This window comes from Anopheles darlingi, chromosome 2 (genome assembly GCF_943734745.1).
Source record: "Anopheles darlingi chromosome 2, idAnoDarlMG_H_01, whole genome shotgun sequence".
Lineage (NCBI taxonomy): Eukaryota > Metazoa > Arthropoda > Insecta > Diptera > Culicidae > Anopheles > Anopheles darlingi.
This window is the reverse complement of record NC_064874.1, coordinates 82,696,153-82,723,652: the sequence shown is the minus strand read 5'-3', so window position 1 is coordinate 82,723,652 and position 27,500 is coordinate 82,696,153. Positions and strand designations below refer to the sequence as shown.

Here is a 27,500-nt window from a genome sequence, read left to right as displayed (position 1 = left end):
TTCGGGGCCCTCTCTCCGGGCCAGCCTCCTGTTTTGGCTGGCGTCCTTGACGTGGTGATCTCGCGCTATCCAAGACACGCTGTCCCGGGGGTTTGTTTGCCAGCGCGTGCGCTGCGCTGCGTGCGTGCGTGCGTTGTGGTTTTGTTCAGCTCCAAAATAAGCGCTTGTTGGTGTGTGTTGGCGGAAGTCGAGCGTGACTATCCCGCGATCGTACGGAGCGCGGCGGGTATATTACGTACGAGCAAGCCACGTGGGTTGCGTGTTGTTTCCCCGCGTGCTCGGGGTGCAATTATGGCGCATGCTGGTGCTGTCTGATGCTGTGGGTTTTTTTTGGGGGGGGGCCTGGATTTCAGACGATGATGCTGGCTGCTCAGCCGAACCATTTACAATGGCCTCACGGAAGCCTGACATCACTTCTCGCGGAGCAGCGCGAACGTCCCACGTTGCGTTGTTGAAAGGATCGCTTGGCACGATCGCAGGGGGTTTGGTTGTGAAAGGTAGATCGCGACCATAATGGTGGCCTCTTGTGAACCACTTTTGCGGCGATGTACTCATGCCTGGTAAGAAGAATATGGTGCCGCCTTCCACGCATGAAGATGAGCCACAGAATTACACAGAATGCACCGTAGTAGATGCAGCAACAGCATTGCATCACGTCGGTAAATATCATCGCACACAATCAAAGGCATGAATACTAGTCGGTGCACCATAAGAGGTAGTCGACTGGACTGCGCTCTGTTGTGGTTATGGGATACGTTAAGATGCGTGTCGTATTTCAGTTCAACTAGCGTCATCTTCACACGTTGCATCCCAGGTGCAGTGGTGCATCATCGCGGTGCAACCTCCGAGGCCAACGATGGCGTTTGGTCCCGGGGCCACTGTGTGTTACACACACACACACACACATACTGTGGGTAGTGTTGCTCTTTCCCGCTGGAGATGCGAGTGTGTACTAGCAAATGGCGTCGCGCTATAGCTGTTTGATTACGTGAACACACGGTGCACGTGCGCCCTATTGCGTGCTGCGAGGAATATGCGAGCGCGTAAAAACAATATCTCCAACAGGGTCGGGAGGAACTAGGGATCTCGAAGATCGGTTAAATGTTAAACGAGTTCTGGGCGCGAGATGCGCGATGAACGCCTTTTTTATGAGATTGCCGCCAGCGTGAAAAGTGGATGCACGAGTAAAGATTCTCGACGAGAGAGCGCGCGGCGCGATAGGAGGAATTGCTTTACGTAATGGAGAACGTTTTGTGGCGATGCGTTTACAAAGCGTTTTAAGTGGAGTATTAAAGACGCTCGTTACATAGAGGGTTCTTTCCGCTCAAGGACAGGTGCGCTGCGCCACGTTGCAGAAGATAATTGACTTGTACTATACCATTTTGAGTGGATTTTTATGTTTATGTCGCCAATCAGCATATAATTTGATTTCATATTGCTGCTTCAAACCCTTATTGCGCCTGCAGTTGGCATCAAATATCAGCGGGATTGATTTATCAAATTCCTCCAGTAATCAAATGCAATGCAAATGATTGCAAAAGTGCTCCAAACCATCCGAACCTACCGAACGAGCTTGATCGGTCTGCAAACCGAGCTTCAAGGTTGATTATGTGGTTTGGTAACGAATTGAAACCCACCAGGGACCAGGCTGTAGTGGTCAATGGAGCAGCAGTCATTGGCTTGGCAAAAACCACATCGGTCGTCCGTGAACCGCTGCTGCTTGCTGCGTCAAGCACATTTGCTGCAGCTCCGATGCGGGGCTAACGGAGGTCAACCAAACCAGACCTCTGCTACAGATTGGTCCATTGCTTTCGGTTTATCCGAAACCGCTCTACCACAAGAGCTCTAGAGCTGTAGCTTTGCTCTGGACAACATTAGACATAAATCTCTTTGCCAATGTGCCAGCCGATGTAGTAATAGTCCAGCCAGTCGGGAACGGTGTACTAAAAGCAGCAGTTGTCAAGCGGTAATCTCATCAGATCGTTGGTCAGGCATGGCAGCCAGGAAGAAATCAGATTTTGTCAGCATTTTTAACCTTCCGGGGATTTGCCTGATCGATCGATCGGCCGCTCGAGCGTTCGAACAACCCGGGGAAGCAAACAGGACAAGGACCACGGAATGGTCAGTTGTGGTTGGCGTTTTTTTTTTGTGTTTGTCATTCGACCGTCCAACCGACCTGTCACTGTTCTTCGCTGACAGCGTTGTGGTGTATCTCTCTTTTCTGTCGAGACCGCCACAAAGCCAAAAGCCCCCTCGTCGGCCGGAATAAAGGACCACGGGGACCCGCGTGTGGCGGAAAGCGGAAGCAATGCCAGCGAAATCACGAAAGCGTAAAACAGGGATCATTTACCGTAATTAAAGGTATTATTATGCTTCCCTGTTCTGACCGGCCGCTCCTGGCAATGCCACACGAATCTGTTCTTTTTTTTTTACTTTTTTCCCCTGCCTCCCTGCGCTACCAACGCTACCTTGATCCCGGTGTTGGTCCCTGGGGCTCACTCTGAATGCCTGTGCCGTCTCAATCGCTCGGCAATTTCCCTTCGCGACAGCAGCAGCAGCAGCAGCATCGCGTGAATTCATCATGGAAGGTGGTGGCCGCGGCGGCGAAAGTGAGCGAGCGCGCACCGGTCAAATGGCCACGCCGGGCACGGTGGAAAATTGATCAGTTCCTGGACACAGTTGCGGCGACAGGAAAAGAAAAATTAATTAAGCTAATGAATGAATGACTGTGTGACGGGAGGGGGGCGCGAGGTGAGAGGGTGAGGAGGAGGTGCCTTAAAATGTAAAGGTTGTCCGCTAATTGATTGCTCGGCCGCAAACGGTGGCCGGGTAATCTCTGGTTTCCAGGGCAGAAAAAGGTCATTCTGCTGTTGGCGGTGGTGATGGTGGTGGTGGTGGTGGTGGTGTTAGTGCAGCTTAGCGTGTTGAATGTGAAACCGTCGTCAGCACGTCCTCGAGTCATTAAAAATGGCATACACACAGTCTGCTGTCGTCTGCAGGGGGTTTGTCGCAATTACACCCAGATCTCTGGGTGTTTTTTTCTTTCTTTTATTTTAATCTCTTTGATCTGCATGCCTGGCTAATGGGCGTCGCTAATGGCTAAGCTAAAGGACAAATGTGTTGCAGCAGAAGCATTGAACGGCTGCGTAGTATTAAACTGGGGAATTATCTGCCGGTATCTGACGAGATCATTCCCTAAACAGCTCGGGACAGTAGAAATGCTTAAATTTGATTTACAAAAAGATCGAAAATGCTCGCTATAATCTCAGAAATGGCTCGCCAATAGCCGCTATCGAGCGTAGGAAGTCAGAATCGACTCAAAAAAAAAAAACTCAAATACAAGTATTGGAACCTTCATCATCATTCCTCCAGAAACCGATGCCTCCTTCCACATGCCTACACACGCTACATACAGTCGACATTCGTTACCCGCCCGATTGCTCGATTGAGTGCTTCGGTTTTGTTTGAAAGTCCCATTATTTACTCGAATGGAAAAATTTATGTCCATCCAGAGCGAGAAAAATGTGTCCCATTTCCTGGTCCCAAAACCCTTGAACCTGCTGCTCCTCGATGCGCGATGGGTGGTCGGACTCGACGGAAACGGAAATTTAGTACCCTTTTCTCGGTCTTCGGTTCCGTCCCGTCCGCACACATCCCTTACAAAGGGGGGACGCACACACTGGCACACAGAAACATATGTCGTAGGTGGGGGTAGGAAAATTCGAGGAGTTTCCAATCGTAAGTTAAAGCGCTTTCGCGACCAGCAGCAGAATGACCTTACGCGGGTAAGGAAGGGAGGGAAGAATAAAGTTTTCTCGGTGGCTGGCAGGAGGGCAATCGCTGTTGCTGCTGCTGCATTACGTTACGCGGCCAGTTGCCAAGCGATTATTGTCGTTGTCGTTGGGCAGCGATTTTTCATGTTCAACAGGCCGCTGCACGGGGGAGGGGGTAGATTGCTCCCCTAAGGAAGAAAGAAAGATGTTAAAGTTTCGCACATCCCGGACACCCGGTTGGCAGGTTGGCGCACTCCTTTTTTCTGCTCGCTCACCCGGCGAGCAAGATGTCTTAAGTCAAACACACGAATGAGTTCAGTTCAACGCAAACGTTTTGAGATAGCCCGTTAGCTCCATTGCAGGGCGCACTACCTTGGGAGGGCGGTATGGGTTTTGGCTACTGCTGTTGCTGCTACTGCTACTGCTACTGCCACTGGTACTGGTTTCGGTTCTGCAGGCGCGTACTTTACGAGCCAATGAAATTCAATGAAACACATCGGTGCCAGTTTTTACGAGCGATAATAAATTATAGCTCACCTCGACCTGTGTGCTACCGGCGAGTGCCGTGAGTCTAGTGTGCTCCACGCGCGTCTTTACGTGCTCTCCTCTGCCTGCGTGTGTGTGTGTTTGTGGCCATTGATTTTTCCTATTGGGTTATTTATGTGTCCAGGTCCCCGTTAACGCAACCGATGCTCGCGTGTCCTTTGGTGCCGGCGTCGATCGGCGAAGAGTCTAGAGCTTGGTTGCGTAGTGTGTTGTAGCAAAGATAAACATAAACCATCGTGCAGCACCCAATTGTATTTGTCAATTGCGATCCGTTGCCGTTGGGTTTCGTTTTGGTTTGTTTTTTGTTAGAGAGCGAGAGAGAAGAGCGTAATTGCTGTCTGTAATAAGATCTACGGTCTATTGGTCTCTGTAGCAATTACACAATAAGATGCTCGCTCAGAAAGCACAACAACTTGGTGGCTTCGTAATACAAAGAGCACGGTTTTCTATAGAAGCAGAAGATTTCTCCTCAATTTCTGCTTCAAATCTTCCACTTCACTTACGACGTCATCGAAGAGTCCCATGTAAAGAACAGAGCTAATGTTTGTGGAAGTGACTATAAGAACGAAGAACGCCTATTCACGTCCAAGATAACTAAAAACTCTCCTCGCTAATTGTCATGTTTTTTTAAAAGTATTTCCCATTCCACTACCCTTCAGTTCGAGCACTAGTTGCACTAGAAGGTGAGAAAAAGACCGAGCTTTGAAGTCGATATCGCTGAGAACATATCAAATAGAACGGGGCCACCCGGTGCCGTGTAATGCATTTGCGTTCGTGTTCCGTTCCTCTTACGGAAGTGACGAGCAGAGAGTTACAATCTTTTGCCGACCCAGAATCGTTCGTCCATCCTCCGGTATCCGTCATCATTCCGTCGTTGCGCACTATCGAATGACACAAACTGTTTGCGCAAACCGTACGTACGTACTGTGTGAAGTGTCGCTACACAAGCGCAAGCAACCGATTCGTTTTTGATCGATTTCTGTGACTGCGACTCGAGACCTCGAGGTTTGTTTGATCGATCAAAACAAATGTTTGCGATTCCGGTGCACTTAGCATTCGGAGGGTGCAATATGGTGCACACACACACGCACGCACACCTCGCGGCTGCCGCCTAGGGATCGTTTTGCTGAAAAAACAAAAATCAAACTTTCATGCGTCACACCAGTAACCGGCACTGTCGCTGTTGGGCGAGCGCGAATCACTTTTCATAAATATTGATCATTCGTGACGGTGATTGCCGCTAATGATTGGCATGTGGTGGTGGTGGTGTTAGTCAGATACCGAATACACCTCACCGTGGGGAACTGCCTTTTCTTCCAGGCGAATGATAAACGTTGCTATAATTTGGTGAGCCAGTAAAGTTAATGTAGATTTATGGCGCACCGTTAGCGTCCACTAAAGTGGTGCTAAAATCATCTTAAACTGCAAAGACTGTTCATAAAACAAGCCCTTAATGCGGTTGGTTGTTAACTCTTCTTTTTTTGCTGTCTGCATTTGTCAAGATAACAGCCGACTGTCACACAGATTTTACTACTAAACCGTAGCACTTGATGATCATTTAAGCATAAACTTAAGAGTGTTTTGCGTAGATATATAACGGCACGAGTGTTTACGATCGAAATACAACAAGTAGCACTACACTGCACGGCAGAGTTGTATGTTGTCTAAGGTCTCCGTTGGTCAGATAATTGACCTTTTTTTTGCGGTGACTGTCACGCACCCAATAGTGAAAAGCGAAATGGCCATCAAAAATTGGGGGGAGAGTGTTTTGTGATATGCATTATTGTGTACACGCGGTTTTGATGCCCCCCCCCCCCACCCCACCATACAGCAGAGCGCACCCATGTTCGCGTGCTATGCTTGAATTCAATTGCCACACACACACACACACACACAGCCACCAAAGTACAGTAAGAACCGGGCAGCGAAAATGGTGACCCTCTAACGATGGGTGTGTGTGGGCTGTTCGAACAGCTCGCCGCCGCCCATCGCCATTCAAATGCAATCATCCCTCGTGCCTCACGAACTAAACGCTCCGCATAAAACCACCCATCAGCTCATCCAGCCATCGAGCTTTCGAAATGTCTCGCTTTCGAGACGCCCATTTTCCACCCCGCTTGGCTTGGCTTGGCTCCGTTACCATGCCGACCACCATTTTCCTCCCGGGGTGCTAATCCGTTTCAAATGACCACACGACGGTTCCGTGGTCACCGAGAGCCTTCCTCGAGAAGAACACACAGACAGGCACATACACACTCTCTGTAACAGCCACTAATGGCCACCGGGGTGATAAATTTTCGCCAAGCTGCCGCGGAGGCCACGAGAGAGAAATGGTCGCAGCGCATAATTTGCCCTGCTGCTGCTGCTGCTGCTGTTCCTGCTGCTGCTGCTGCTGCTGTTCCTGCTGCTGCCGCAGAACGCACCCGGGGGGTAATGTTTCCTCGGATCGCGTTGGAATATGCGACGGAGCGGTCGTCATATTGGCACCATCATAGCGCGAGCGATTTATTCGAGGAATTCGCAATAATGCTGCCCCGGGTCGGTTGCTGCGGTTTTCGAATGCGAGGACACTATGATCAAGGCCTCAAGACGACGACGACAACGACGACGACAACGATGACGACGTCGGCGGATGGTCGGTGCGATGAGTGGTAGCGGTGACATTTATTCGATTTTGACCCACTGAATCGAGGGAACGGAACCAAACCGAGCCGACCGAGCCGACCGACCGACTGACTGACTGACTGACGGGTTAATCATGTTTTGCGGTGAGTTGAGCGCAAACAGCGTTGGACTGCCGCAGCCGGAGAGACGTAGCCAGTGGGACGGAATGACCACCACCGTGGCATGGCATGGCACGGCACGGCATGGCTTAGCATAGCATGGCGACCGACTTTCTCTCCTTCTCGTGAATGCTAGGGACGACCTTGAAGCTTTACTAGGCACCCCAAGGCAATGCCGCATCGTCTTTGCTCGACAACATCAGCTTATTCACTTTCTATCATAGCCGAGATTAGGCGCCGTGGACGATTATTTATGAGGACTATTTATCGCAAAACGGGAGCTCGTATTTAAATATTTCTTTTATACTTTTTCCTCCAAACATAATGCTTTTTCAAAAAGTAGGCATCTGATTTTCATCACAAGTCGAAAGGATTTTAACAAACACTAATCCCACTGCCAAGAAAGGAAAGTCGAAGATGTGTGTTCCATGGCTAGCATAAAAGCATTAATTACCGAACAGAGCAAAGGAGAGAAGCGCCACGAAAACCGAGTGTTAACAAAACTAAACAAGCAAAACCGCCAGCAAACGATCGAAATGTTTACTAATTACAAGCAACATAATCGTTCCGCCCAACCAGACCGAACTCATCCTCTTCATCTTTCCTCACTCCTTGCCTCCCTCCCTTCGTGGTTGTTGCGGTACGGTCTAGACCATCTCCGCTGTAGGAAACTTTCGCTCAAGCACGCAACATCGCGCCGCGGTCGCGCTTCCGATGGAAATTTTTGGGGTGGGCGTTGGCCGCAAGATGCTGCGCGAGGAAATAGAATACTACCACCGGAATGTTGCTGCTGCCTTTCGAATTTGCTATTAATTTTGGGGTTTTAAAGCGATTCTAAAACGGGGATGGTGGACGGGGAGTAGCGCTACTCCATTTTACGGTTCTGCAATGATTGGTTCTGGAACGGGCACGTTCGTTTAATGAACCGTTTTTCGATGTTCTGTGTTCGTTATTGAAATGATCATTGCACGGCAGGACGTTTTTTCTTTTCCCTTGTGTGTGTGTGTGTGTGTGTGTGTGTGTGTGTGTGTGTGTGTGTATTGATTTGCTTGCTTTGTGTAACGCTGAAATTACAAATCAGTCAAAGACATCCAGCGTACGATGGTGTGTTTCCTCGTTTTTCCCAACAAAAAAAAAACCGCACAAAACCTTCAATTTGCTCGTCGCCTGTTGTCATGCGTTGGGGCAGGAGACAGGAGGAGAAGCCTACACGCCTTGTGATGCGGATGCGCTGCTGCCATTTTCTTTTGCTGTGAAATTGGCTGGAAAGACAACCGACCGGCGGTAACCTTTTTCACTCTCGTTTCGCTCAATACATTAGGATAATCTTTGCTCCTGACGCGGAACGTGATTAAGGCCACCATGGTTGGTCGAGGAGGAGGAGGAGGAGGAGGAGGAGGAGGAGGAGGAGGAAGAGGAGTAGGAGTAGAAGGAGTCACGCTCCTGTGACACAGTGCTCACTGGTATAAGGCAGCCAGCAAGCAGGGTTGGCGATGTAAATTGACAATTACGTTGGTTGTTTTCTGCAAAGGGGGAAAGGGCTTCACAATTTCCCCGACAGGTTGCTGCCCTTGTCAGACACTCGTGTTCCGATGCTCGACTCGACGTGCTTTCGAGGCTTTTGGACGATTGGAGGAGGCAAGGCAATGCTGGAAAGATGGAAATGAAAATGAATTTTCCATTTTTTTTTTGTTTTGATTTGAATTCTATTTTTCGGGGATACGCTATTTCATTCTCTTCGTTTATGATATAAAAAATAAAACATCTTATATCAAGCAAGTCACTACCGAAAGGAACCAGCGTAAAGGTATCAACAGCTAAAGCGAGATTTCATTGCAGTAACAAATATATTCGCCTGGAAAATCGTTTGAAACGGTTAAACTCGCGATGGTTTTTTTTTGTATCCCTTTTAATTTAATAATTTCATATTATAATGATCATTTAAGATTCACAAATTGTAAGACGTGGAATGATTGTTCGTACTAGGCCAACAACAGTTTTCTGCAAGTGAAAGCTGCTATCATGTATTCTACTTTTTAAGGATCAGTGTGTGTAACAATTTCTTATATAGTTGCTCACTATAACTCCACGGAACACTTCTGTTCCATGCAAGTTGACTTATAAGTTCGGATAAGTGTTACATTGTACGCTACGAGATCCTTCGAAAACTGTTGTTGTACCTTGACTTACAGGTACATCCGACACTCACAGCACAAATGAAATGGCCCATGCAATATACACTCACACTTTTTCCTCCTCCTTCTATCATTGCGGCTGATCCTTCTCCTCAAGGACATAGAATAAAACCACAACCAACCAACCAACCAACCAAGGGTGGATCGAACTACATGAATTTTCATGACTTTGCCAGCTCGAAAGTCGAACGGCGGGCGCGACGCCGGCGTTTCCATGCCGTTTCATAAATATTGCCAAGATGCATAAATTTCTCTCGCTTCCAACAGAGGTGTTCACGCGCGAACACATTTCCATTGCCCTGACCGCTGGCGCTGGCTCCTTATGGCGCTTTCCAAGCTTTATTTCTATCCGCACCCACGGTCACGGATGACACCACCGGTCCGGGACATCTACTTACAGGACACATACCGTGGCGGGGGCACGCCAGGTCAGGTGAAAACTTTGCCATAAAAGATGAACCACGGCCCATGCCAGGTTCAGGTACACGCTCTTCGGAATGTGTCCAATTCCCCAATACACGTAGGTGCGTAGTAGTGGGGCTGCACATCGCCGCTTGATTGCGTTGTGTTGTGTGCGTGCGTATACGTGTGTGTGTTCGCTATCGTTTATGACATTCGATTCGCGAGGGACACTCTCTCTCTCTCTCTCTCTCTCTCTCTCTCTCTCTCTCTCTCTCTCTCTCTCTCCACATGAGCAATATCATTTCGACCGTTCCGCAATGAACGATGGTGGCACGGATCATGTGTGACGATGGATGACCCCTCTCTTGTCCTGTCGTCCTGGTGTCCTTTGTGCTGGTGGTGGTGGGTGTCTCTAATTTATGGAGAACGCCTAGCGGTTGACGTGCGCTTTTCGCACAAAACGCGCTTTCGCTTCATACATCCTTGGAGAGCGATAAAACTTTTTATTTTCCGCCATATTCACTGGTGCGTGTGGTGCGGTGCGTTGCTCGTATTGGTGGTCGCAATATGGGTGCGGATACCCGGGGGGAGGGGGAGGGTGTGGAAGGTGGGAAAAACTCTTTCCGATGCCTACTCTTCCTGGAGTCGTTCTTTAAATTCTTTTTCTGGTTGTGCTGCTGTTTCCTTTCCCTGTAGCTGAAGCGTCTCCCAGCGTATTGAGAGCTTTTTTCCGATTTTTTTTTTTGCCCGAATTACATGCTTAGCGGTTAAGTCAGTTAAGGCAGCAGTAGAAAGCGGTTCATTAAGCGAGAGCTGTGTGGCGATCATGTTGTTGGAAAACCACATTCATTAATAGCCGCTTCGTGAACAGCATTCCTAATCAGCCGTAATTAGGTCCATGAAGATTCTTGTAAGCTTTCAATCCCTTTCAACGAAAGTTAAGACCACATTACTGGGAAATGCTGTCTTTTGCCGGAGAACCCCGCACCCCTTCCTGTGCCCTCCCCCGCAGCACGTTGATCAGATGAAGTTATCGAACCACAATTCGCGAACTTACGAGTTTATAAATTCTGATCAGGTGGATCTCTCAGTTTTTTTTTTCCACTGTAACTGGCAATTACACTGGCCGCCAAGCATACCCCACCCTTTTCCAACCATCTATTTCTTTCCTTTCGGTACTTCTACCGCTCCGCGAGGTTGAAAGAAAAAAAAAACCGACGACGAAAAGGTACGAAATTGATTTTCCACATTCACTTCTCGCTCGAAATCCACGCATCGTCCGTAGACGCAGAGTGTGGCAGTGGGAGCATAGCATTCTGACAAATAAGCGAACCCCTCCTCCTCCACCCCTTCCTCTCACTTCCTCTCAAGCACACACGCCACGCCGGGCGCGGCGGTTGTCATTTCGCTTTTTCGCGTTTCGCGTTCAGTGAATCAACGAAATGTCAACAATTCTCGTGGTACGTTTGTCAGGTGGGGTGGAAGGGGCGGGGGGGGGGGGGGTGGGGCGAGCGTGGGCGCGGGCGTGAGGCTGTTATTTGACGATCCGGGTTAGTAGAACCCGGCTGAAGCTGTCATCTTTGACGTGTGCCCTCTCCGGGCCAGTTCCCCCCCTTCTCGTGTCCTCGTCTGGAGTGCTCATATTGGTATGCGATGTAATCCGTTAAATTGCTTCTGGAGTTTAAGGGTAATGTTGTTCCTCTTTTTTTTTCCTTTTTTACTTTTTTTGGGGAGCCAACAATACAGCATCCTGTAGCATCTGTTTTGCTTTGGCCAACCCAAGGAGCTCGCTTCTGTGTCCTGGGAGCCGCCGGGATCCAACCGAAGCACAATCCGGGGGCCATTTTTATTTCTTTTCTCCGACGTGCCTTCTCGCGCGCAAACACATTCCTCTGTCTGCGTGCCCGTTCTCTCGCTTTGCCGCTGTCTCGCTCCGTCTCTATCTGTCTCTCTGTTGAGTGAAAATGCAAATGAAAAGCAATCCACTTGAGCGAGAAATCAACTCGATTACAGCGCGTCTCGTTTGATGGATTGATACGGAATGGTGGAATGGTGGTCCTCGTCCTGCTGCTGCTGCTGCTAGGAATGATGTCACGAGCATACTGCAGCACTGGTGGCTGGCCACCACTGCACGACCGTCGTTATGCTAGCCTAGCCAACCATAATTCGTAATTTATGTGTCTTGGTGCACTTGGTGCGATGATACGCGAGCTGGTCTACTAGCTGGTCATTGGCGTTGCTGACTTGCGCTACGGACTTTAATAGCATTGGCGTAGACCAACATTATGTTCTCATCATACGCACTGCTCAGTTGCTCTCGTTTTGGGGGGGTGGGATGTTTGCAACATACTTTATACCAACAAATAATGAGATGCCTTTTGGGTGGCTTAGAATTGCCGTTGAGTGATGCTTGTTTGGTGTTGATGTTGCTGGATGTATAAGCCATGTGCTGGCTTCATGTACCATGAACCACGGGAACATATACACAGGCACACACACACACACACACACGCACACTGCGCTGACGTGCGGTCGATCATTCTGGCACCTTTAATTCGGAAAAGTTTTTCCCTGATTAATTGAAACACATTTACTTTCGCTTTCAATTTGCGGCTGTAATCGTTTTGCTCTCGCTCTCTGCTGCCGTTCCTTACTATGGTGTACGTACGTCGTTTACATGCACGATACAGAGCCGGGCCATGCCGTGCTGAGGCCGAATCCTTTCCTTTCCTTTCCTTTCCTTTTCTCCCCGCGACAAAAATCCAATAACCATATGAGTCGCGAAAGTAAACTCCCAATCGGTGCGGACCAGGAACTCACAGTGACGTGTGATGACGAAGGGGGGATGAATGGGGAGCCTAGATGGCAGGAGGATGGCACGCCGCGTACGTGCCGCAACTCTTTCGCACACACAGAGTGTCCGCTCGATATAAATCATTTAACACATGAACACATTTTATAGCGCGGCGCAATTTTCGCATCCCCATCAACAGCACGGAGAGTCACAGGAGGAGGGGAGCAGCGGGAAATTGGCTGTTTTCCACGAATCTCGGAGTCAGTCGGTCGGTCGGTTGGACCGCGGTACAATGGCGCGAATCGAGAGCGAAACACAACCACACTAAAAATCCTTCTCGATCCTCCGGAATCCAAATTGCAACGACTGCCAGCGACGGAGAAGGAGAGAAACAGAGAAGCAGGGACGTTGTTGCATGAAAAATGTTGTTACGTAGAGGGGGGGAAGGATGGTCACAGGCCCTGGTGGCGGTGGTGCGCCGTGCGGACATCACAGAACATTATTCTAAACGAAGTGATGAAAGCTCTGCTGCAACATAGAAGCTGGGGAATCAAAAAGCAAAAAAAGAGGATAACATTTGATGATGGAATGAGTTAAATGGGGACAGAGAGGAGAGAGGAGAGAGAGAGAGAGAGAGAGAGCTAGAAGAGACAGCAAAAAATGGAAACCAGAATCTGCTCGATGACACTTGAAAATGATTAATTGCTTGCATGAAATATGCTGTAAATTGCAATTCAACTATCAGTGCCGGCATATGGCCGGGGTCAGATGGTGCCATCATGCCCCAGCCTTCCCCTTCTCTTCCCTTCTTCCTCTTTGTCTCCACCACTCTCTGGCGAACAATCTCGGCACTGCACCAACCAGCCAGCCAGCCAGTCCGTCCGTCCGTCCTTTCCTACTCGGCATCGTGCCGATCGATGGACCAGATCCATCACGCGGCGACAGTGACAGCATGGTTCGTTTGCGTCTGTAACACCCTACCGAGTACCGAGACCGAGACCGAGTATTTCGGATGCCCGTCGGATGCCCGCAGCGGTGAAGTGGTTTAAAAATAAATCAATTCCCAAAGTGGATGACATTAGCTTTGCTTTGGCCACCTCCAAAAACGGTTACATTTCCATGGCCAGAACGGCACACAACAACCACCCTCTGGGCGGGAGTTGGGGGAAGGTCTAGCCCTGAAAAATGGCTGCGTGTGATTCGATGTGTAAGTGTCGCTTTTCAGTGTTTGTGTCGCTACCCGTTGGGGAGGAAAATCACAGAAGACACCTTCAGTCTGGTCGACACAATCATCGTCGTCGTCGTCGTTGCAGAAGGAAATGCCTAATTTTCTCGCGTCTTGATCGTGATTTGTACACCATTAAGGATTGCGTGGTTGCGTGGGTGTTGCTTTAGTGGGTGGCAATAATTTAATTAACCCTCCTCCTACCCTCCCTTCCCCACAAGAACATGCTGTGCGCCGCGAGAGTTGCTTTAAGTCCGTTTCATTAATTGAACAATTTTCGGTTTCGGAACGCAATCCGGGGTTTCCGTTCTCGCCCAATACACATTGTAGTAAATGGCTGTCTGTGTGTTCGTGTGTGTGTGTGTGTGTGTGTGTGTGTGTGTGTGTGTGTGTGTGTGTGTGTGTGTGTGTGTGTGTGTGTGTGTGTGTGTGTGTGTGTGTGTGTGTGTGTGTGTGTGTGTGTGTGTGTGTGTGTGTGTGTGTATGTGTGTGTGTCGACAGACGAGCTGAACATTGTGCTATGGTTTGTGGCAACGTTGGAATCGAAATTCATATGGAAATTCGGAGAAACCCTTTGGGAAAAGGAGGGGAGGTCTTTTGCTGATGATATTTATGGACAGAAGTTAATGAGAACAACATTTGCTACACTCTGTTTAGGGGCTCGTCGCATTCCTATTTTTTGAGGGGGGAATGTTGGTCTTCCCTTTACTCTCATACTTTATGCTGCTATTTAAATTGTTGCTTCTTTATATACGAAGAAAATGAACTCGTTTTCAAGCGAACGAGCATTCTGTTTTGTGTCCACCAATTGACCGAATGGAGAGTCCTCCAAAGCTGTGGACAACAAATCTTCATCCGCTTTGTGGCCTACAATGTGACCAACGTACGCTTCTGTGCGTGTGTGTGTGGGTGGTAATAACTCAACATTACCGCTCAAGATTACCGGCACCAACAACACCGACCGACAAACGACCGGGTCATCTCGTTCGCTGCATCTCAATCGTTGATCCGGAGAGTCTAAGAATAGCGTCTCGGTCTTCGATTGCCATCGGGTCGCGCTCCACGCGGAAGCTGAGACGAAGATGAGACCATACTGATTGACGCCGAACGGAGAAACCGACGAAGAAATTTGACGTGTAGACCATTGCGGGTTATGCAACTGGCGGGCGCTGCTGCACACATGTGCACACAGCCTCCGCGAAAGATGAAACGCATCCCGGGCCAAGAAAACGATAATTATAAATGCAGAACTGGCTCCTCCGTCGCCGTCGCCGTTCATCGGGGCCATTGAGGTTGTAAAATGAAACCCATCCTACGCGTCTCTGCACCGCCTCAGCCGGTGCATAACAATATTTTATTACAAACCGACACTTGTTTGTAGTGCGCTACCTACAATGTTGATTTTGTTTGGTTTGGATTGGCGCGGCGTGCAATTATTAAAATTGAAATCACCCAACCAACATGCCGCCACCGGATCTGTTGTGTTTTGTTATTTTATTTTCCTGCAAGGGGAATATTGATGCCTCCGCCTCGGCGTTGCGTTTGTTGATATTGGCCGAGGTCCAGCGAGGAAATTCGGTGGAATTGGCCGGGGAGGATATGGTCGATAGCAACATTTCGCGCTGGATTTTACTACAATCATTGATCATTTCGCTTCGCTCGGAATCGAAATAAACGCCGTGCCAAAGATCGGCTATTTAAAAGTGACGTGGCCATTGAAACGACATCATGCTCCGTTTGCTGTATTCCAAGAGCTAATGCCAGGAAGGGACAATTTGGTTTTCCGCCCCCAAAGGTTTAGAATCTTTTTTCAGCGAAAAAGCAACTTTCCGATGCAGCGTTTGCATCTGTGCTGTTGGCAGCTACGACGGTCTCGAATGTGCAGCGCCGTTAGCGCTCAATAAGCTTAAAACCATTAATTGATGGATGGATTTTTCGTTTTAATGATCCCCACCCGGGGGAGGGAGAACCTCTATCGTCGTTTGTTCACGAGCGTCGGGCGACCTTCGACCGCACGGACGCTCTACCGGTTAGTTGCAATTAGTTTCGTTTGGTGGTGGTGGTGGTGGTGCTGCTGCTGCTGCTAGTGGTCGGTGTTCGGTCTTTGGCATGTCACGAACCCGGTGACACTGAGTGTCACCTTCATCCTCCCTTCCCGAGGCGAGGGAGATTTTCTCAAGATAAACTATTAGCAGATTATCCTCTCTTTGGCTCCGATGGGACTCTGCTGCATGCACAAGTAGCCAACAAGATCTTCATTTGAATAATGAAGTTGTTGATCTCGACCCTCAATTGATGCTCTTGCCTGCCTTGCTGCTCGATCCTTCTGCAACTGGAATTCCTTTTTTTTTCAAATATAAATTCTCTCGTGTCTCGATTTTCCTTCTCTATCTATTCGTTTCGACCCGAAGGGGTCAACGTTTTATAAATTGATTATCTGCACCCCGCGACGGTGGTTAGCGGATAAATCATAGCCTGTAGCATTAATAACGCAATGCTTTGACAGCCGACGCTCGTTTGCTAATCGGTGAAAACTCAAAACAGTATTTTGGTTTTGCTTTTGCTCGGTTGCACCACCGGTGCTATACCTTCTTCCTCCTTCTGGATCGTTGGGGTTCGGAATTTGTGGTAGCTCACCGACACCGGCACGGACTCCGATTGGGACTCCCTGAAGTGTGATAAACGAATTGAACGAATTTTCCACCTTGGCGTGCGACAACCATCAGCATCATCCCATGACGACGCGTTTGACGACGACGCTTCACTTCACGGTTCTCGAGTCAAGCGTTAAATACGTCTCTCTTCTTATGCTCGCGTATGAGTTGGCAATGAGATCTAAAGCATGGCTGGTGGTGTTTCGTCAGTTCATTAGGTTGAACTGGTGGTGGTGCCACACTAACCACCGCCGCCCGTTTATGAGGTTTTTTGGGAATTTGATTAATCATCCTTACCGGGTTTAGTGGGGTTCGCCGGTGCGTGAAGCATGTTTTCACAAAGGCATCTACTAACGATCAATGCTACGGCTTTGGATCACGATATGCCACGATTTTGAGGCAAACCAAAAACCAATACCCCGTATCGTGTTACGCCTTTTGATCGTTTCGATCCTTTCGTTTCCATTTCCATCATTTCCACTTAAACCGTTTGCCGTGTTAGTGTTGCTGTTTTGCGTCTTAACGCTTTGTTGCAATGTTGTTTGTGAATTTACTCAAAAATGGATCACATTCCTCTTCCCGCTTGGGTTCGTTTGCTGATCGCGTAACTTGCAAATCAGTCAACAGATGATAGAGGTTGTTTGCCCGCGAGCCCATGATTCGAAACACTCCGAAACGTTACCGGCTGCGGGATGCAAGCACATCATTTTAGTGCATCCGCGATGCTCCTGCATGCTACAGCAGACTGAAAGGTATGCTCTCGGTGTGCTGTTTGCACTCAGCTCAAACAAACGTGCAAATCGGGCGGCAAACATCGCATCATCGTTGTTGTTCTGGTTTTCCGAATCTACATCCCAACCGACCACCACCACCACCACCATTACCATCTCCGGCATTCGATTGCTTCCTTCGCGCAGTGTCGGTTATCGACATCCCATCGACGTTCATAATTAGAGAGCCCAGGGGGGGTGGGATTGGAAGGTGAATGACCGACGCGATATCGTTCGAACATGCTGAAGAGCAACATGATGTACTACATGATGCTCACCGGGAGGCTAGTGCACTAGCCGCACACACACATACAGAATGAGCACATCGAGGAAAAGTTCTCGGGAGTAGAGGAAGGGAAAAGGAAAGGAAATTAATCTTCCGCCAAACTTTCATCACGCACCACCAGCCACCACCACCACCACCAGCCAGCTGCATTATAGGGGCGGCAAGTAAGGCTCTGGTTGTGTTTGTTCCCTTGTCTTGTGCTGTCGATCGGATTCATATCGACACAGGAAGCAGCTCCCCGAGCAGCGGGCCACGGGCGACAGATGCTGGCAGCAGCAGCAGCAGAACTTTGGTCGGTCAGCATCTTGTAAGACGATCTTGTCCCCGCACCGCCGCATACCGCACAAGCAATTTCGTGGAAATTATGTTCGCGTTCGCGTGCAGAAACAAGAAACCAACCAACTTGTGGTCAGCTAGCGAGTCTGGGTATTTTCGCGGGCCTGTCGTGGAAAATGGGAGAGAATGTTCCGGAATCGAATTACACGATTGATGTCCGAAACACGCGCTTTCCCCGTGAAGCGCCGAGCGAGCTCGCGTCAGTGGTTTGAGGAGTCAAATAATCGAGAGAATTTTTTGTTGTTGTTTTTTTTTGTTTTGGGACAGCCGGTAGGAAAATGGCTCGCGTCACACATTGAAACAACACCGGCAACTGCAGGCAACCGTACGGATGGTTTTCGAAAACGTTCTCACAAATATGAAAATTCCAAATCAATTCCAATGCCGGGCCGATGAGTTTTGAAATGGATATCGTTGCTGTGGTGAACGTGTAGGGATGGTATTGCTTTCAACTTTCCGCCACCCCTTCGTTAGTAGATACTTTGTTTTTCGCAACCAGGACCGAAAGTAGTCTGTTGTGTGGTGTTCGGAGATGCACCACGCGTAACCTTTTTTTTCCATCCGGCAGCCCCATCAAGGATTCAACTTTCCACGCATTTAAACGCTTTAAATCCCAGCTCAGCCGTTTTCCACCATCTGGAGCTGGGAAAAAGAGGAGCAAAGCTCAGTTTAGCGGACGTTTTTGTGCGAACGCATAGTTTTGCGTGTTCACGCCCCATTTATTCCCATTCTATTGTTAGCCGTTCACATGTGCTATTGCGTGTGTGTCCATGGCTGTCCATGTGTGTGTGTGTGTTTGGTTGTCCTCCTGTAGCCCGAGGTAGGGGGTCTGAATGTCATGCACGCACAATTTGATTTTCCACTTCCTGCAACGTGGTACCGGAAAACTTGGTGCAAAACAACAACCTTTCTGCTTGGTTCGCGCTGGATTGGAGTTGGCTGGACTCTGGTTGGATTATGATTGGGCCACTGTGGAGGGGGTGGCGAAGGGATGGTAGCTTCGAGGAGCACCCCCTAACCTCCACTGAAGCGACTAACACTTATCCGAAGCATTCGGAAAACCATTAAATATTCATTTCAACCGCATCTCCCCGTTCGGTCGTTGGGGCGCTCTGCATTCCGATTCCACAACAGGACCTGGTGCCTGGTGTGTGGTCGTCTCGTGGTAATGGATACACGCCTCCCCTCCTCATGCAGGACTCATGGTTGCGCTTTAAACGGCGAAAAGGTGGCTGACTCTTGCTGCATTGCTGCTGCTGCTGCTGCTGCTGCTGCTGCTGGTTGGTGGCTCACACACACATACAAACACTATCCATCCATGGGAATTCCGTGCCAAAAAGCCCCCAAAAGTGCGACCCGCGGTGTTCGGGGTTGTTGCGCGCATAAATTGATGAGTTATGCAAACAAACAACTAAACAAATAAATAAACAGCGCGAAAATGTCTCGCGCTTGCTGCGGGACGGGCGGTCGAACCTCCTCACTCTAGGTGCTAGGATTGGGACCATTCGCGGGCGTTGCGGGCGAAGCGAACGAAGGAAAGAATTACAAAAAATTCTCATCAAGCTTCTGCGGCATGGTTCGATGCATGTTTTGTCCGTTTTTTCTGTTATGGATTGAGATAGGCAATCTCAAGGGGTGGTGGGGAGTTCGCATCGGAACACCGGCTAATCCCACCGCGCAAACAATCCAGCTAAATGGCGCCGGACGCTGCTAGGACTCGACCATGGATTTCTATGTGGTGCCTTCAAGATTTAACTTGCAATGCAGCAACGTGCATAGCATATTAAATGCTATGCTCTATTGTAGTTGCTCAGAGGGATGTAGAGTTTTCTTTTTAATTACTGACTACAAAACCAAAGCATAGTGTAACATTTTATTTTATTTTTCTTTACTTGCAGGTGAGTCACATCTGGCCAACTGATCAGAGTCATTGTGTGGCTAAACAACGGACGAGATGCTGTAAGACAAGCAAGACTACCGACGAATGGCTCTTAGTGTTATTGTTGATAAACTTAAAGTATTGGAAAATTTAAAAGGAGGCACTGCAAAACATTTTTCATATTATAGTAGTGTTCGTGTTGGATAATATTAACTAACCATTGAGTAGTTTGGTATGGAATTGACAAACGAATGAAGGCATTTGCCTTCTTCAACAAACAGGAAAACAGGCAAATCGTTCACTAACAGACAAAAATGCTTTGTTTCGTTCTTCTTGGAATCACCAGCAACATAATACCCGAACTCCGAATCGTATTGTTATGCCCTTCTATGTGCCGTCAACGGTGCTTATCATTTTTTGTCCGTCAAGGACATCTCCGTAACCTTCGAGGAAATTGGTGAATCTTTATGAAAAGTCTTTCATTTGGAAAATCGCGTAACCTTTTCCGCTGTCTGAGTACAATGGAGCCTTCATTGGACTGGAGACTCTTTTCCCGCGAAGGTCACACCGTCAGCTCAAAGTCGCCCCAAGAAACAACTGAAGGTCATCAATTGTTCGGCGTTATTGTAGTAGAGCAGGTGAAAGATAATAATACCTGGTAAGGTAATTGATGATGAGTAATGTAATGCATTGTTAAATGTAGCTTACAATGGCTAAACGGCAAAAAATGTGTGATTTGGGAATGTTAACGAAATTACATTTTTTCTTGGACAGGACCTATTCGCTGCCTTTTGCGAATGTTTTCTCTGCGCTTTGGAAAACACTTTTGGATCTGATGTTGAATACAAATCAGATGGCACAAACGATACCCCAGACACCATTAAGACACATAAAAGTTATGTTTTCATCAACCTCCGCGTACACATTCGGTTTCTCCTCCAATTGAATTCAATTCCGTACGAGACGCGGTTGCGGACGGTGCCTCTCATACTTTATGCTTCATTCGTCGACACCCGAAGAATGATGTGGCGTCCACCCCTTTTCATCGGTGTGCCAGCCAGCCAGTCAGCCAGCCAGCGAATGATAAATACGCAAACGAAATTAAAACATTTGAAACGCCACGTTTAATTGGATCGTAAATTTTACATCCCTCCCAGCACTCTCACACACACACACACTCTGCTCTGCTGATATGGGAAGCTGTTGTTATGTTGCTTCCTTTTTTTTTTTTGGGGGGTCTGGACCGTTTTTTTGCATGGCGCTCCTCGAACCTCGAAACGGACAAACGAATTCTGGTGGTATTGTTGAGTTCCGATTTTGCTTTTCTGTTGCCACCACCACCACTTCTGCAGACTTCGACAGCGTTTCTCGTATTGCATTGCGCTCGAGTGCTTGATTTATTTGTGGAATGATCGTTTTATTGATTCCGGCAGACGGAGGATGAGGAGGTGGGACTATTGAAATCAAAATGGATGATGGCTGAGTGTTCTGGTCTATGGCATTGGGATTGTGGCGAGTTCATGAAGGTCTGGCTTTTGGGCAACTCGAGGATCCATCGAATGTTGCATTATGCCAACTTATATGGACATGTTTGCAACAGTACCAGTGTTCGGTATACTCCTCCTCTCCGAGGATACACTAAAAATGCCTGTAAAACGGACTACCTGGAACTAGTCCCGGCTGGTTATTCCAAATTTGCCACATAACATATTCGAATACTGGCTCCGGAGCTGCCACCTCAGAAATGTCCGTACTCCACGGTATGGATAAGACAAAGAGTCCGTGTATATGAGCGTGTGCGTGTGTGTGTGTGTATGTTGTTCACAATGGACCAAAAGCTACCACAGCTGGGCCCCGTAGGGCAGGAACATTCTTTCGTCCAACCACCATAAAGTTAAACTTCTCCAGACACACACACACACACACACACACACACATACATGTTGACGGTGCCAACCAAGCAACTACAGCAGTACATCGCGTTGGTGCACAAGCCACGAGAGTCCGGGAGGGCCACAGAGATTGCATCGCTGGCTAGTCCGCTCTGTTCGCTGCTGCTCCTGGAAAAGCTACTTTCGGGGGAGGCGGCTGGTATGTGAAAAATGCCGCCACGTTCCGCCATGGACGGGGGGCCATCCTGCAGCTCGTGAGTTCGTGAGCTATTTCATCCAGCACGCCGTGCTCCGTTCATACAAACGACGAACCATCGCGAACCCAAACCAACCAACCAAGCCTCCGTAGCGCAATACCACAACCAGGAGGATGATGGTGGCGATCCCTGGAGACTTGGGAAGTAAGGCCCCACTCGTCCACCGAGTCCCTTCGCTAGTTTTCCGTGCGAATTTTCCTAAGCCCTCGCCTCGGGCGACAATCCTTTCATCAACGACCGACCATGCGAGTTCCCGGAGCCAGAAGTTTTTGGGGGCTTGGGTGAAGGGTTTGGCCCCGCCAGTGACCAACAAAGTTGGGAGGAAATCCCACTAATCCGTATTCGCAGTTCCATCGAACGGGTACGGTTTGGGACGCCTTTTGCCGTTGGCGCGCCCCTCGAGAATCCGGTGGTGACTAGTTGGATGTCCGTGACGACGGTGACTGGGTGACTACTACATATACTGCTGGTCGAGTCGAGCAGCAGTCGGTTACGATGGTTACGTAAAATTTGAGGTTAGATTTCTGCGCGGCATTTCCCCGGGTAAGAGGCTTTGCTGTCACGTGGCCTATTGCGTGCGCTTACTAGTGCGCATATTTCGGATCCAAACAGAACCAGAGAACCGAATCTTAGAGCCGCTTAGCGGACGGACTGGTGGATGGAGAAGTTGCTGATTTGTTGAAAACGGTGCGCTAGTAAGCTCCATCTTTCGCATCACACGCCATTTTGAGTTGCATTTCGGGCCCGTTAATCAGCCGGGGAAGTGATTGCTTGTTAAAGTTATAACACCTATAGCGGGACATCCCAACGACATTTGAATAAGGTGACAGCCGATGGCCGATGTTACTTCGTCGATTAAATCGCAAAGTTATGTGTATATCAGCTGCTACTACTACAAACCGATCAGCTGTGTTGGCGTGTTTACATCGTCATTACCTCGCACCTACCGCTGCTGCTACTGCTGCTGGTGTGTTGTTCGGTTCTGTTGGCGGTTGTGATGCACGACCTTCTAATAGCTCCATCAATCGACCGCGCCCAGTTGTGGCGAACGAACAACAACTAACCGCCAGAGGGTAGCGCTGCTTAATCACTCCCTTAACCGTTCTCCTCTCCCGCGGTTCGATGATGGCCGGGGTGATCATAATCGTTATTCCTGTCACTTGAAACCCATAAATGTGTCCCCAAGGGTGGTAGCGTCGTTAGAATCATCATCATCATCCTCATCGCCTCTGGTGGTGGTGGTGGTGGTGGTGTAATGGGTTTTCGTTCGTGGGAATGCGACGAAGCGAACGACAAAGACGGGAAGGAAGAAAGGAAGGAAGGAAAAACGGCGTAAGACAAGATCTACATTAATGACCGGCTCCATTCATTCGCAATCCATTCATAATGCTCATCAATCCGTTGGCGCTCGGGGTTTTTGGAGTGAGTGGCAGGGGACACTTCTGCTGCTGCTGCTTCAAAAATCTTTCATCGCGAGCGGTGCGTGTGAGCAAGGGTGCGAAAGGGAAACCATAACTATCATTGATGTCGTTGTTGATGAACATCCCAGGACCCAGAGGCCTTCCATTAGTAGCGGTTAGTTATCTGATTTTTGGTGGGGCATCGAGATCATCGCGATTGGTGTTTGTGGATCACTGCGCCCGTTGAGGAGGACCTAAAGGACGGTGCGCTAGACGCCGCAGGCCATTATGTTAATGGCACTATCATGCAGATTGCCATCGCTTCTTCACAGAGGGGAGAAAAAGAGGTTTTCACAATAATTACTCGCAAACTGGAAGTGTTTGTGACCGGATGGAAGAGAAACATGATCATTTTGAATCATAAATCATGGAAATCATTTGTAAATACACCTTATTCTTATTATCGACAATGACGCCAGAATAGCTGGACTACCGACTTAGAGGACGACGGCGCTCGATCGCGAGCGGTGGAGGAATCTTCTGTGGCAGGCCAAGACCGCTGCTCGTCGGTTGTAGCGCCGGATAAGTAAGTAAGTAAGTATTCTTATGTATTTCTGTGGCAAATGATATCTCTCTTACTCGTCGTATCAACCAAAGGCGAAGTTTGATTGTCAGAATGAACAAACTCAGCACCTCATGTCCAAGGCCCACACCCGATCACTCCATAGCCGCGGACATTTATAAATGTCATCCGAGACCGGTACGACCACCCGACCTTTCATCGCCCTAGTGAATGCACAGTACTATAAATATCACGGAGAACAAAATGCACCAGAGACATATTTAAGTTTAATTAGTCCCAAAGCAAAGTGCATCGCGTTGCGATCATCTTTCATGATGTACCACGTCCGGTTCGCGATCTGCAGAGTAATTGCTTCGCAGTTTCCTTCCTCCATCTGCTTGCGAAACTCTCTCGCACACACACGCACACAGTGAAAGGTCCCAAGGGGGAGCCCCGGTCCAAGAGGTCGACTTAATAAATGCAAATTAAATGCAGCAGTCTCGGCCCGGGGGTTGCGGCAGCAACCACCTCCCCACTCCCTGTCACGCCATTCATTCGCCAACAATCGTGTGAATTCGCAAGACAAGCGATTAACAACACGTTCACGGTGTCACACTCTTCTGCAGCGGAGCAGCGCTGCCGCAGACAAGTTTGCGGATGAAGTCTGCGTGCACGATCGACACAATGTCAAGGTTGCAGCGGAGATGCAGCGTTACGTAAGACGGCGCGAGCGTGCGCCCGTGTAGTTCACAGTCCCGAGAACTGGTTCGACCATGCCGACGGAGAGGTATGCAACTTTCACCGAGCGCGCTACGTCAGCGTCGAGGAAGGAGGTCATTGGAACGCATTTCGCACGAAACCGGAAGAAGGGGGCCCGTGATTATGCTGCTTCACCTCGCTTTCGATGCGGTTGTGCGGCAGGCAAAAGTGATGCATCATGGCGGCGATAGGAGCAATCATTGATGGACGCACAACGAGCGGATCAATCAATTAACCAATTAACGCGGCTCGATATTAAATATTGCACCATCAGCTGATAGTGCCGTGGGGAGTCGATCGACGATCCGCACTTCTCCACACACACAGGGCTTGTTGGGGTGGAGCAGATAAGATAAGACGCGCGTGGTTTACATTTTACATTTCCTGACCACCTGCCCGTCGGAAGCGGTCCACGGGGGCTTAACTAATCTTATCCCTTAAACCGATTCCCGAGCCTATCGCGGTAGCAGTAGCAAGTTCCGAGTTACCGAGTATCGGAGGGAGTGATTACGCTGACTGACCGCTGAATAACACGGCCAGGCAAGCGCGGAACAGGGACCTTCGAAAAAGCACTACGCACTCTGAAAACAATGCGTGCGAGCTACTGCTCCAGCTGGCGGGCTACACGGAGTTCCAGGGTAATCTGGGCCTGGCGCTTGCGTATTACACTACGTCCGGTTCGGGGTCATGATTGGGAAGTGGGTCATAAAACAGCAGCCCACTTACAATGACTAAAACCAAACATAGTGATAACAGTAGCGCGCTCAGGATCGATAAAATACAGCGTGAAACGGAAGGAGTGTTTCCAGTTCTGCTTCGACATCTGAGTGGTAATCACATACCTGGCGCAAGTAGCTACCGTTTAACCGTTGATAGTGCAAGATGAAGTCCCTTTTCGTGTGCCTGCTGCTGGCTTTGGCCGGTCAAGTAAGTACAGCCATCCCGGGGAGTCGATGTGACTATAGTGATCGAACGACGTTTTGATTTGTTCCGCACAGTCCCTTGCCCAGAGCGAGAATGAGTTTGTGGAATACTTGATGGAAATCCAGACCCAGGCGGAAACCGTCCATCAAGCGATGGAGGAAACGTTCGACAATATTCGCTTCTCGATGAGCGAAGGACTGATCGAGCTGAACCGTCAACTGATCGCGCGCATGAACGAGGCTCTCGAAGAGATCGATGAGATCCGTGAGGATACTGAAGCGTTCGTTGGAGAGTCGTCGGCTCCGGCTAGCTGTGTCGATGTGGTCGTCGCTAATTGGGAACGCGAGATCGATTTTGCCGGTCAGGCGCTGTCTCGCTGTGCCAGTGAGGCCAACGTTCAGATCGCCTCGCATACTGCCGATGTCCATAACGCTCTAGAGGCTGCCCAGATTGCGTCGACCGAGTTGCAGAACATTGTCGTCCGTGGATTCATTGACTGGAACGCCATCGATGCCACGGAGGAGCTCGCGGACGTCGTCGGTGCCCAGATTGAGGAGAGAGACGACTACTTCAACCGCATCACTCACCCCGCCCTTGAGCGCGTCCTGCAGAGTGTTCTGGATCTGGATGACAACCTGCTGCCAGAGATTCTGACTTGCGTCAACCGTGGCGTTGAGCGTTTCGGCAACTACGGCCAGGTGATCCGTGACACGCTGTCCTTCTGCTCGCAATAATTTGAATACATGGTTGTGCTTTCTTTCCTGTAAGGAAGCAAACATTCTCAAACAGACTGTTTCTATCTATCGTTTTTGTTTTTCTCCTTCGGATTCTGCTATACAGGGCGGAACAGAAGTTTCTCAAATTTGATTTCATCTTCGATAGATTCGCTACATCCGTCCATTTCAACAGTTTTGCAACATCAACAACGTTTACCTGATTCAGGATATTAAAAGAGTTTGCTTCTTTAAAACTGTATTGTATTGGACCTATTTCCGTTTTTCCTTACGTATATGTGTGTTTTGCTTGTGTATGATATGAGTTTGTCTGTACAACGATTTCATATCAAGAACACATGAAACGATTTCATTTCTTCATTCATTTTTCTACCAAGAAAAACAATACAGGAGTGTGTGTTTAAAAATGCCTCAAATCGATTAACATTCTCAGACAATTTAAATAATGATGCTGTGAAATTTCACATCCACCCTTGAAGCTCATTTCCGCGACACGATACCGTGCCCGATCGTGACTGAGCAAAACTGCATTGTGCCATTATCGTTGTCCTTCATGTGTAAGCGTGATCTCTGAGCCAATCGTGAGTTTCATTTCTTTAGGCTCATCGCTGGCCGCGAGATTCATTCACATCCAACGACGTACCAGGCACGCATTTACTCAAATTAAAACCAAGGACTGCCGAAGGGCTCGATTCGATCGGGATTAGCCATGTTTATTGCATAACGTTTCCTTTCCGGAAAGTTATCATCGTCCCCATTGACGCAATGGAAGTCTCGTGGCTGTGGAGAAGCAGTGAAATCAAGTGAATGTTCCAGGGTTGCAGAAGGCATCTCTTTCGCCCTGCCCGCGTTCTCGTATAGTCCCAGACTCGCATCAGGAAACTCAATTATCAGCTGACTGAGCAAAGCCCCGATAACGCATAATTATCGTAATACCGAGTTATATTGCTTTATCGACGGTGTAGTCATGCTTGTTTGTGACCGTATGCCGATCGTAAGCGTGTGTGTGTGTGGGACATATTGGCGTCTCTATCTCACCTGCGACTTATCAAAGCAAAGTCCTTCACATTTTTTTGGAGGAAGACCTCTACGATGGTCAAGCCAATGATTAGGCGTTCGTGGCACGGCTATGGACGTGTCCACGGCATCCGATAGCAGCAAGCATATTGGAAGCGGTCACTTTAGATGAAGAGATTAAATTAGAGGCGCAAATTGCAGGGCAGGGCGGTGGAATTTGTACAATTGCCTGGGTTCCGAATTGCCGCGGTTACCTTATCGCCCGTCACACGATACGATCGTATCGTTCAGGCCACAAATAATATCCGGTCA

At 48.9% G+C, this 27,500-nt stretch overlaps 2 protein-coding genes across 5 annotated transcripts in view; both read left to right on the top strand.

Annotated features, from left to right (window-relative positions):
• Positions 1–27,500, top strand: part of LOC125960197 (pseudouridylate synthase RPUSD2-like) — a 200,352-nt gene that overhangs the window by 103,569 nt on the left and 69,283 nt on the right. The window lies entirely within an intron of this gene.
• LOC125960216 (uncharacterized) lies at positions 25,304–26,241 on the top strand. Its single transcript, XM_049693480.1, has 2 exons — positions 25,304–25,440; positions 25,512–26,241. The coding sequence occupies exons 1-2, from the start codon at positions 25,396–25,398 to the stop codon at positions 26,169–26,171; spliced, it is 705 nt and encodes a 234-aa protein (XP_049549437.1). The 5' UTR covers positions 25,304–25,395; the 3' UTR covers positions 26,172–26,241.

Excerpts from the sequence above, each read along its gene's own strand:
- LOC125960216 (XM_049693480.1), top strand. The coding sequence starts at position 25,396 with ATGAAGTCCCTTTTCGTGTGCCTGCTGCTGGCTTTGGCCGGTCAA. Across the intron at positions 25,441-25,511 it reads TGCTGGCTTTGGCCGGTCAA|TCCCTTGCCCAGAGCGAGAA; the intron begins GTAAGTACAGCC and ends TGTTCCGCACAG.